Source organism: Lingula anatina, chromosome 10, assembly GCF_051362555.1.
Source record: "Lingula anatina isolate TDL-2025a chromosome 10, LinAna3.0, whole genome shotgun sequence".
Taxonomy (NCBI): domain Eukaryota; kingdom Metazoa; phylum Brachiopoda; class Lingulata; order Lingulida; family Lingulidae; genus Lingula; species Lingula anatina.
The window spans coordinates 13,081,593-13,093,600 of NC_141776.1; the positions used below are offsets into that span (position 1 = coordinate 13,081,593).

Consider the following 12,008-nt stretch of genomic DNA (forward strand, 5'->3'; position numbering starts at 1 on the left):
GCACTCCTACAAGCTCTCTCTCTCTCTCTCTCACACTCACTCACACATACACAGACACATTCAAACAGTGATAATCAAATATCTAAAGGAGTAAACAACAACAACAACAAGGAATAAACAAACAAAACATCACAGCATGATTTCACTGCTCAGTATAGATCTGAATAACGCCAGCATGCCTGTCACTTACATCTCGCCTTTTGAGCTGTGGATTGACTTTTGGCTGACGGACGTCTTCCGAGGATTGTGTGCTGTCCACCTAGAACACAGAGCCCTCTATAGTCAAAACTGCCAACAAATCAGTGAGACAATATCGTGCTTCAGCGAGTATATATATATGCCCATAGTGCAGTGTAGGCTATATATGGAAGCTATGGATATATTCATTCCCAAGGCAGGTAGTGAGTGTCATGCAAGCAGTGTTTCTATCCCATAGTTATCATATGTGTATATATATGAATGGATATAATATACCCTGTTGCATGAAAACCAGGTGTGGATATATACAGTACATGCAAACTGTCAGTGCCACCAAGTGCTGCCATCTATGGGCTTGTTCCATGCAATGCAGGGAAAATAGGATACTGTGCTCCTACCCATGTTAGTATTAGCACGACTGCTAAATATGCATAATATACAAGATGCTGCAAGATTTATCCATTTGTTAGAGTACTTCATAACAATCCAGACTTCTCAAACTTTGTCTGAGTCATCACTAGGTGATAGTGATTTTTTTTGGCGTAAAAATGCTGTATTTATTTAATGCTGTATGATATATATTTATACAAGCCCACTTAATCTCAGTCTGACTCAAGCACATGCCTCAGCAGATGCAGGACCTGCTACCCAAGGCTCTAAAGCAATCCCTCCACGTTCTTTCAAAATATGCATTCAATCCTCAAACCCCACCTTCCAAAAGCAGAATTCTAATATCCATGATACTAGTAATAAACAACGTAATCAATTTATTCCTGTTGCAAATTCATATGATATAAGTGCCAACAAAGCTCATGCTTCAGTTTCTTATGCAAAAAGCGATCCCTGCATGCCTATCATATTTAGCAGACTGAGAGAGAAATAAAGTTCATCCTGGCTCCCAAAAAGCAATAAATACTCTTCCTGCCATCTGAAAATCTGCTGATGACAGCATCCAACTACTCAAAGCAAGACCTGATCTTATGCTAAATTCAGCAGCAAGGTTGAACAGCATTTTACTTGTGTAGTGTACATATTTATTGACAACAGTTTTCTACGTTTGATAACACCAACACAATTCACAATACGAACCAATATTTAGAATCTTTACAATATAAATGCTTAAAATATATACATACTGATAATACATATAAAGACATTACAATGATTACATCCATTTTCTACCCAAACTTACTCTACTTTTACCACCACTTTGTTTGAGATCTTTTTTATTGGATCTATGCCCTTCTTTGTCACTTGATAACCTGTTGTCCTGAAATAATGTGACAAATTGGTGAAATCATAGAACATAACAGCTCTTGTATCTTCCTGGTTTATCAGCACATACATGTACCCTAGAGTAGAAAGGAAAGAAGGGAAAATTGAAGGTTTTCAAAACGACTGGTAAACTGTGCCACTACATATTTAGATACATATCAAATATGGCTGTCAAATCCAAGATGGAAGAGATGATTGGTGTGTAAGTTCTGAAAATTAAGCCCTTTGTGTCACAAACAAAATAACAATAAATAAATATATAAACTTCATATCTTGTAATTTCTTTTCATTAAAAAAATGAAAACTCTTATGTCTTAAATTGCCCTAACAAAGAATATCTCAATACACGGCCTTCATATTCCACTGATCTCCAAACTATAACCTAACATAACCCTACTTCTATATTCCACCAAATGCATTTCAAAAGAAACTATTAAGATACGAAAATTCTTATAACCCACTTAATATATCAAAACTGCAATCCTAGCAAATATCAGGAAAATGGATGTACCTCATTCAAGCCACATGGATAGTTCTTTAAAATTGTTCACAAGCAAGCAACAGAAGGAAGAAGAAATGTTAGAATACTGCAAGTAACAGCCTTGTCCATCTGAATATATGTTATCAGACAACATTTTTTGCATCCGCTGAAGAAGTGCTGACTGTATCCTTTGGTGGTTATTAGTATTTGGTGAAAAAATGTATTAAATAAATGAATAAATAAATAAACAATAACAGTTAGTCTTCTATGACAGCTTATTAAAAAAAAAAAAGATGGCTTCCAGCCTGATGTTAAGTTGTTGGTCCCATCACCTGCACACATTCCATATATTAACTTACAATCTCTGAGTGTAGTCTTCTCAAAATTGCCATGGATTTGTTCATGACTGGGCCCTCTTTATCATGCACTTTAAGAAGAGTCACATGTTGGCCCTCTGGCAGTCTGTCCAGGCTGCGTGACTTGGGTGCCCCCTGGTGCTCAGAATCTGAAGTCGTCAATTTAGCCTTGTGGTTCGTATCGCCTTCTCTCTCTAGACTGCGGGACTTGAGAATGTGTGGCCCTACGGGTCCCAGATCAGAGTCTCGCGATTTTAGCAAAAAATTCCCCATTCGTAAACCCTCTGGGCTGCGAGATTTAGGGGGTGGCTGCTTATCAAGTTCTTTTTCCTGACTTTTTGACCTAAGCAGATATTGCTGCACTGGTCCAATGTCTCGGCCATCAGTCTTCAGAGGGTCTGGTTTGTCAGCCTCCCTTTCCGTGCTGCGCGAGTTCAGCAAATATTGCTGTAAGGGACTGAGCTCAGGGCTGCGTGGCTTGGGCGGCCCTTGTTTATCTTGTTCTTTTTCAAAGCCACGCGATTTCAGAAGATATTGCTGTACTGGGCTCATTTCTGGGACTTCTGATTTGGGTGGTTCTTTCTCAATCTCTCTCTCGCTGTTTCGCGATTTCAGTAAGTGCTGTCCTAGCACTCCCCTCTCTTGGCTGTGAGATGTAGGTATATGTGGCTGTGGTTGCTTGGGATAAATTTCTGGGATGCTCGATTTCGGTTTTTGTTCTACATTCCTTTGATCCGAATTGTGTGACTTGGTGATGTGGTTCTTCTCTAGGCTATTTGATTTAGGTGTCTAAATAAGCAAAGCAAGCAACAAAAGAGTAAGCATTATAATGCAAGTAAAAAATCAAGCACCGCAAAGAGCAAAATGAAGTGGTGAATAAAATCAAAATAATTACTCAAAACAAAATCAAAATAATTCTAAGAAACTATGTGCTAAATATGAATATCAATCAGCTCACTGCACAGCAGGTACAGAGGGAGCACCATAGAAACAAGTTAGTATCAAAACTTGATGTAAACCACCACTACTCTATATACCTTCTGTATGCTCTATGGATAAATGGACTACCTAGGAGTTATTCTGTATTGGAGTGCTCACTATTTCTATTGTGCAAAATACAACCCTCAGCTGTAAACATGCTATGGCACAACAATAACATATTTGGGACAATGGCAAAAGAAACACCCTTTTCTTTTCACCCAGTTGCTAAATAAAGGCGGCCATTTAAAATTGACAGCCATTTTGAAAAGTCTGCAAACAGGACATCATACACCCTACAAAGCCACAGAGAGGAACCAAGCAATAATGCTGAGACTAACTGTACAAAAGATGTACAATTTTCACAAGAACAGTAATTGAAATGCGGCTCATACTGGAATTTGATTTTGTACTGATGCCCCAGAAAATCCAAGAGCAACTGCCACATGCTTACGACCACTTTACTTACTTGAACCACATTTCTATTGAGAAAGGCAGGGTCAGACCTCTGAAATGCCTTCTTTGTTAATCCTGGCTCCTAGAATTAGTGTGCATACATACATACAAACATAGAAGCAAAAGTTAAGCTAAAGGCATCCCACAACATCACTAAGCTACATAACAGTTCTTGATACATCTATTTATTCTATCAAATAGTGAATGATTCTCACTTCATGATTACTGACATGAACAGAACTCACTCCAGGCCTGTAAAGTGTATAGGAAATGCAATATAGCCAGAGACCATATAAATGATAGCCCCATTCTGTGTGCATACCCAGTTCCAGTTGTGTAGTTTTGAACAATGTTTCCAATGTGTTGTATCCCACTCGCAGCCGCCATTGTGTTAGGTGAGATAGATCTCACCCTATTGGGTAGATGAGCCTTAGCAAAGGACACTTTCAAGCTTCCACATGCTCTCACATGCACTCTATGGCTCCTTACCACTAAATATCACTTTAAAGTCTAATAGAAAGCACTACAGGCATGCTTCTTATTTTTACTGACTGCAACAACTACTGTAACAGCTACAACTATGACATTCTACATCTACCCAGTTCATAGCAGTAATACATCACGATTCCATCCACGCATGGCAGTTCTTCAACAGATTGAGATGAACTCCTGTAAAAAGCTGGGTAACAACCATTTTGAATCCATAATGTAATGGTGTTTACCAATCAGTAGTTTTTTTTTTTTTTTTTTTTTTGTATTTTTTGTTAAAATTAATTCCCTTTTTTATTTCTCCTTATGGTCTTCCTCCTTGTACACATTCCTCAGATATTTCTCCAGATTAATTTTTTCAGTATGTATTACACATGCAAGCAATTGAATAAGTTCTCTTTTAAATTTTCATTTTATTAGTTGGACTACACCATGCAAAGCGCTATATAAATATATATGAAGAAACCACCCATGCTCCCTCACAATAGTCTGTGTGCAAGTCTTGGTCCACTGCCATTATACATATAAATACTGTTGATCAGTGAGCATTTTGCAATAGTTGCATTACATATTTTCTAACATCAGTTATTTTTAAACCATATCAATGCCAATAGTTGACTATTTTAAATAAAAATAATAATGAATAAAATACAGAAAATTTGAAAAGCAACATATAAGTAATCCATAACCAAAGTTCTCATGCATATCAGACAAAATGCACTGTACTTATTTTGTGGAAGGACTTCCCTCTTGGAATCATTATTATTAGCATACAGTTGCTATTAAGATACATTTTGTTTTAATTGGCAGAAAGGTTTGTAATCCACCGGAAAAAAAAAATCAAAGCATAAAAGCCAACAAGCAACAGCTTCAATAAATATTTCAAGACATGCATATCAAGTTTTATGATAATTGCAATAATATCTCAAATCCAAATGAACAGGTTTGATAATCAATATGAACAACTTTTTTCCAGGGGTGACACAATAGAAAGAATATTTTAGAGATATGAAAAGGAATTTTAGTTCGTGTCTAAAAGTATGATTTTGTGAGTAAAAAAATTATAATTTGAGAAAAAATACTGAATGAAATGATGTCCAAATTATTTGAGATATTACTGCAGCTGAAAAAACATAACATGAACTACTTTATCAAGTAGTAGATATTAATACTCAAGCTCCACAAGTCTCCAGAACAAGCTGCATGCAAAGGAGCACATGCCATTTTCCTTAGATGTGCTCAGATAACCCTTAGCATTGCGTTAAGATCGAAAAAAATAAGGCATCAGATATCACAATCACATCATTTCTTCACACTGACAGATTTATAACAAACAAATGACCACATTGTGTAGCCATCAAATACATATATCACAGTGCTTTGACAAATGTTATATAATGTAAGTGAAAGGTCTGAAAGAGAAGAAACCAGCTGAAGAAAGAGGCTTTCAGCAGATCTCTGCCATCTCACATGAATTATCAAAATACTCACTGTGTATGAATTTACAGTCAATTTGAGTTTTGATTACTGACCACTGTAACACTTAAGTGATTTAGTGACAAAATAAGTGAAAAATCCATTTTTTTTGGTTAAACTGAATAATTTTGTGGATATGGTGAAAAGTATATGAAAGACTGGGATTTGTTTATAAAAATCTTCATACAGCAGCACACTTACTTAATATAAAACTTATAAGATGACAGATAGCGCTCAATGTTGTCAGAGTGCGCCACTGCAAAGCTTCGATGTTGAAACAAAAGAGACACTGCAAGACAATTACATGCTCCTGTCTTGCTGCTTTAAGTCTACCCTGATTATATGTGCAATGAAAAGGCAGTGTACCCCAGGGTAAAAGACTGTCCCCCTGGGGTGCCCCAACACGCCACAGAGACAAACGACAGTGGACAGCTTCTGTTAACAGGACAAAGGTCACTTCTATGGTCAAGAGAAAACCTGAAGAGATGATCCTAAAAGTGCAAGTGATGAAGCTAGTCAGGCAGAAGTCTGAAGGGTTGACTTGACATCTGTACGTTTTTTTATTTTTTTTCACTGTCTAGTAATAAGTTGTGGAATACGTTTATCAGTCCCGATGATGTTTTTAACTAAGTGGTCAAACAAGTAAAGCAACCCCCCTCCCTAAAAATTTAGTGTTCATGAACCTTTAAGGCAGACAAAACCATCTCCCTCTTCTGTAGAAAATGTTATGATGTTCAGTCAAGTCAGAATCTGCCCTGACTTTGTGACAAAGACACTCCCTTCTTGCCAAAACACAGGAAAATAACCTAGAAAACCGCTACCATGAGAGAAAAAAAAAAAAAAGATGAAAACTTGAGATTAGTAGTAGTCAGTTGTAGCTTCCAGAACTTACTGCATTTTCTACATTCGTCTTAGACTGCACTGGCGGTGCGGGTGGCGCGCGACCCTTGGAATGGCGCCGTACATCAGACTGTATAATAACAACAACAAGCAATACCAATAAGCTAGCATTCATGGTTAAGACTGCAGGTTGGAGGGCAAAAAAATTATAAAGGCAAATGCAGAACACAACACAAAAACTGTTGCCAAGTATTACTACAAACTCTGCATCACTGATTCCCATAATGCAAAGCTTTATCAATAATAGCAATACCTTTTTTGTATCATATTAAAGATCAGTCCAAAATAAAATGCACTTTGTACAAAATTGGCCTTAGATCTGTGCACAAATGGACTGATGATGCAAGTTTGACCAATATACAGGTCAAAATCCTCCAGGTCTGAACAGAGCTCCAGAGGGTATTTTATTCCTCATCCCAATGGCACGTATCATTTCAAAATAAATGTTCCTTCCAATCCAATGACAAATAAAAAAGATAATAAATAAATAAATATTAAGAAAAGCAAAAAATAAAAATTATAAAAAAAATTATAATAAATAAATAAAAATAAAAATAAAAAATGCCTTACAACTTACCTCTTTATCGTTATTACTTTCTGCTGTTTTGCCTCGTAGGTACGCAGAATCACCATTTTGTACTTTGGGGTTTGCCTGTGAAGGAGGGTTCTCATCTTGATCAAGGTGTAACACCATGTTGGAGGGAACCTTGATGGTGGGGTAGTCCCAGCTGGTGTCGCCACCGTTGCCTTCTTCACCGTCAGACCTGAAAACGGGAACACATGGATAAAACATTCACCTTTCCACAGATTATAGTACTCATGTGCCGTTAACCCATTTCAGCTGGCCGTGGTTTCATGCCTATTTCTGGTAACGCATGAAATGGGTTAACCCAGCATCCGTGTCACTGGAAAAAGGCATGAAACCAAGACCAGCATCAGTATCTGTGGAAAGGTGAATAATACAATACATAACGTAAAATACATAACACACAGTACTTGACATGTGATATGGAATCTGCAGTGTTTAACATCATTGTCAACGCTTCAAAAACTTTTGGGGTATATTAAAGTCTGGGATAGCACTAACACTCGCCAATTTAGCCAAATACTAAAACTGACTTAAACTGGCTAAACAAAAAGGGCTTGATTTGACTAATTTTAGTCAAATCAAAACCATTTGGATAACAATTTGACAAAAAAGTAGTGATTTGGCTAAGTGAAAAAAATTGCTAGGCCTACCCCAGAAAGTCTTATGGAACTTGCATGACTTGAATACTTACATGGACTCCTCATCGCTACTACTGTCATCGTCCCCTCCTCCAGCAGCTTTCCACGACTTGTACGCATCTATTAAGTCAATGAGGTATGATGTTTTCCTGGCTTTTTTAATAAATGGATGCTTTAACAAATCTTTTGCTACTGGTCTCTGAAAACGAGATAATACAGTGAATTAAGTGATCTGTTTGGACTATGTATATAAAAATATAAACAGTACAATGATGTTACTATTTATCAAATTTTTCTTAAATATTTTTTTTCTAGAAATAATCTCTCTCCTTTATACAAATCATTGAATGACAATAACATAAACTCATTTAAAACTTTTATCTGTAAAGACCTAATACAATTTAATGTTTCACATAGAAAATAAACAATACTTTTAGTTTAACAAAACAGTAATGAAGTTCCCAGTTTTATAATAACCATAAAGAGCAAGCTACACTTGACAGATATCCATTAGCAACGAAAGATGTATTAATTTATACAAACCAAATAATAATAAAAAATAATTCAAAATAAGTGCAAAAGAGTGAGGGGGAAATGATAGAAAAAAAATAAAGAGCAAAGAGGTGCAAAAAGCATACAAGCTCCAGGGGCAGTGACTCATACAAGAAGACAGGGTCTTAGAAAATAGCTCTGAAACAAATAAAAGAACAGAAAACAAGGAATGTAGTTCGCTTCTGGCAAAGGTGAGTCAAGTTTAAGTAGTTACTTATTACTGGAGTCATTGGACCAGTTCATAAAAAGATAGCTCATTTCTATCTGTGTGTGTTTGTGATGTGTGTGTGTGTGCACGCACACAGGCTTGTATTCTTGCTTGAGAGAAAAAAGGGAATCAACTGAAAAAATATACTTTTTAGCTTATATCTTTTAAACCTAGCAAGGTTAACACAACAGTTCCATTTATTCATTGTTATTTTGCTTGTTTGATTAATTATTCATCTATCTATTTTATTACTGTGCATATTTTCCTTCCAAAAGACACTGTGTGTGTGCCCATTTACGATAATTCCTAATGGGATACAATACTATCTGTAATTGTTACACAAAAGTTTCACTCATCGTATTTCAAAAAGGTACCCAACCTCAAAGCTTGGTTGCTATGACAAAACCTACTGTAATGTATATGACAGAGAGTTGACAATTTTTTTCTTTATGGCAGCCATCAGTAAGTACAATATTTTGAACTTGACTAACCCCCATATCACAATACATGACGACTTCATGTCACAAATAGCTGGACACACTATGTCAATTTGTCAATAATGCACATAAACATCAGGGTATGTACCAATTTCTGCCAGTAATGAACAGAGTGTATTTGCTTGTCATTTTATGACAAGCATATAAATGTCAAAGTGTACAATGACAGAGTGGCTCAGGTGGGAAGTCAGGTGAAGCCGTGACACCGTATATTTTTTCGTCTTTTTAGTTTCTGTATATGTAAGATTTCATCTAGAAGTTGGCAGCAGATTTTTGTATCACTAAAGGTCCCCTAACATAAATTTATTGAAAATAACCTGTTTTTGATCTTCCAGGTTGTTTTTTTCTTCGTTTTTTTCTATTTTGACTTATTCTCGTTTAGAACTCCTGACAGTGACCTGACAGGCACTGGTTTCATAACAGATTCTGCCCACAAAATTGGTCTAAGCTTTTTGACCAATAATTCGGGTCTACTTTTATTCAAGATAAATAGAAGTCAATTTAAATAGTGTATTGATTTGCAACATTATTTGCCATGCCTTTATTGTTAGAAATGAGACCCATTATTTTCAGAAATTGAAGTACTACCAGTTCATCCCTGGAAAAAAAATACCTACGGTTTGGTGTGAAACACAGAACTGCTGTTCTTGCAAAAAGGATTTTTTGTTCTTTTAAGTTTTTTCTTCATTAAAGATAACTCAAAACACAGAAGCTTGAAGCTCCTTAATCAAACAAGCCCAAAAAACTCACACCAGCTAAGTACTCATACCTTGGAAAAGCAAAAATTTAGTGGCCGATTTTACCTTTCTACTGACCTGTTCATTATACTCTACACGTCTAAAAATTTCAACTATTGCCATTGACTACTTTCATTAATGAATTGACATCTACACTGCATATAGGTACATTTTTAATATCAATAACCAGAATTCAATGTTGGAAATTCATGAAGGATGATGTTCTTCATTAATTTAGCTGAACTCCTATTCAGTGACGTCAATATGACAATAACTGTGACCTTTAATACTGGTAGCTAGACCTTTTATACTGGTAGCTTGAACAGCACATACAATATTCAGTAAACTGTGTACGAATATAAACAATTGAAATAGATTTGTATTACTTTTTGCCTTTCTCAACTTGGCAAGTTTACAATTTAGAAAGCTAGTAGGATTATGATACATTATCATGTTTGGATTCCGAATTGATTACTGTAACAATACATTAAGGTAAGGCTGGGCAAGTCTGCATGCAACGACTTGCGTGCGATGCAAATTCTCTAGGCTAACATCTAGTGCTTTACTCTACTGAGCATGCAAATTAACAGAAAAACCAAACATAAATATCAACACACCATTCCCAAAATAAGATGCATTCCCAAAACAGATATGTCCAAATTCCATGTATAAATCTAGTTTCACAGCTGCACATAATTTAAGTCCTACATTTTCTGCACTAAGTAACATCTTACTGCAATGTTTCACCTTCAAAATTCTCCAAATAGAAGATGGTTCTGATCATGATAAACAACAGAACTGTCTTGTGATGCTCATAATAAACAACAGAACTGTCTTGTGATGCTAAGTTAAAATGCTGCTTTATCATGTTTAAAAGTACATTTTTAAATAAAAAAATTTGTGTTTGGTTGTTTTTCTTAATCTGTCATATACCAGTTGGCAAATGTCAAACTCATCAGTAAAATCAAAATACTGCCCAGAACAAAACTTACATTTTTGGGATCCTTATTAAGGCAAGTGTCTACAAAGTCTTTAAAGCTCTTGCTATAGGGACCGTGAAGCTTGGGGCTATTGTTTTTTGGAATGAGGAAGAGCACTTTCATTGGATGGAGCTCCGAGTTTGGAGGTTCACCCTTGGCGAGTTCTATAGCAGTAATACCTAAACTCCAGATGTCTGCCTGTAGTGGTAGAACACAACCAAAATCATACACAAAAGAAGACAGAATGATAGCAAGCAGTGAGGGAAGGGGGAGGGGCAGGGGGAGCATACATTTATTTTTTTTGGTCAACGACGCAAGGTGGTACCTTTCCATAGTGGCAATGGTTGGCTGTCAGCACGGGAAAGTTGAAAGTTGTCAAGTTGTTATGAAGCATGCTTTAGGTCCTAGACCTACTTCTTTTCATGTTTGATTTTTTAATTTTTTTAAAAAATTGCTTTCATTTTTTTTTTACAAAGGACATGCACCTTATACCATTTTGCTTGGTAATTTCAGTTTGGAAATTCAGTTCATGACTACTGCTACCAAATCATGCAATCGAAAATATCTAGATATAGACATGACACCATGCCAACAGCAGCCATATTGAAAAGACAGAGACGAGAACGCTGAAACACCATGCACATGCCTGGCACCATCTTGCCTCTATAACCCACAGGCAAAAACATTAAACACCATCAATAACTTACATTGGATGGGTCCTTATTTAGACACATCTCTACGAAGTCTTTAAAATTGCGACTAAAAGGCCCGGTCAATTGTGGAGGGTTATTTTTTGGGATGAGAAACAGGACTTTCATTGGGTTTTGATCAGCATATGGGGGCTCTCCCTTGGCCAGTTCAATTGCTGTAATTCCTAAACTCCAGATATCAGCCTGCAAATGAAGAACATGGTTAACATTGTCAAATGCTCTTGGGAAATCTATAAAGAAATAACAAAAATTGGCATGAATCAATAAGGGTTCCATCTGGAAGAAAATGATGGTGAACAAATATACACATCATAAAATTTCAAAGTTGTAAAATAAAATACTATACAGAAATTTTAGAAGTCAAGGGGAAAAAACATGTAGTAATAAAAAATGAACATTTTGTACTTGCACTATAAAATTTTGAAAACTAAATGCCTCAACTTTTCAAAGCTACATTTACAAAAAGGGATACAGGTTGAGGAATATAT

At 36.1% G+C, this 12,008-nt stretch overlaps 1 protein-coding gene across 44 annotated transcripts in view; it reads right to left on the minus strand.

Moving 5' to 3' along the window:
• Positions 1 to 12,008, minus strand: part of LOC106178963 (uncharacterized) — a 59,794-nt gene that overhangs the window by 15,134 nt on the left and 32,652 nt on the right. For 14 of the 44 annotated variants that reach the window (XM_086998026.1, XM_086998018.1, XM_086998002.1 and 11 more), the window contains exons 5-13: positions 11,518 to 11,703; positions 10,823 to 11,008; positions 7,890 to 8,035; positions 7,187 to 7,373; positions 6,602 to 6,679; positions 3,758 to 3,826; positions 2,314 to 3,099; positions 1,391 to 1,468; positions 191 to 259 (exon numbers count right to left, since the gene is read on the minus strand). In XM_086998026.1, the coding sequence (XP_086854152.1) occupies positions 191 to 259; positions 1,391 to 1,468; positions 2,314 to 3,099; positions 3,758 to 3,826; positions 6,602 to 6,679; positions 7,187 to 7,373; positions 7,890 to 8,035; positions 10,823 to 11,008; positions 11,518 to 11,703 (1,785 nt within the window). The remainder of the gene's footprint in view (positions 1 to 190; positions 260 to 1,390; positions 1,469 to 2,313; positions 3,100 to 3,757; positions 3,827 to 6,601; positions 6,680 to 7,186; positions 7,374 to 7,889; positions 8,036 to 10,822; positions 11,009 to 11,517; positions 11,704 to 12,008) is intronic. The other 30 variants (XM_086998016.1, XM_086998022.1, XM_086998014.1 and 27 more) reach the window with 13 other exon arrangements.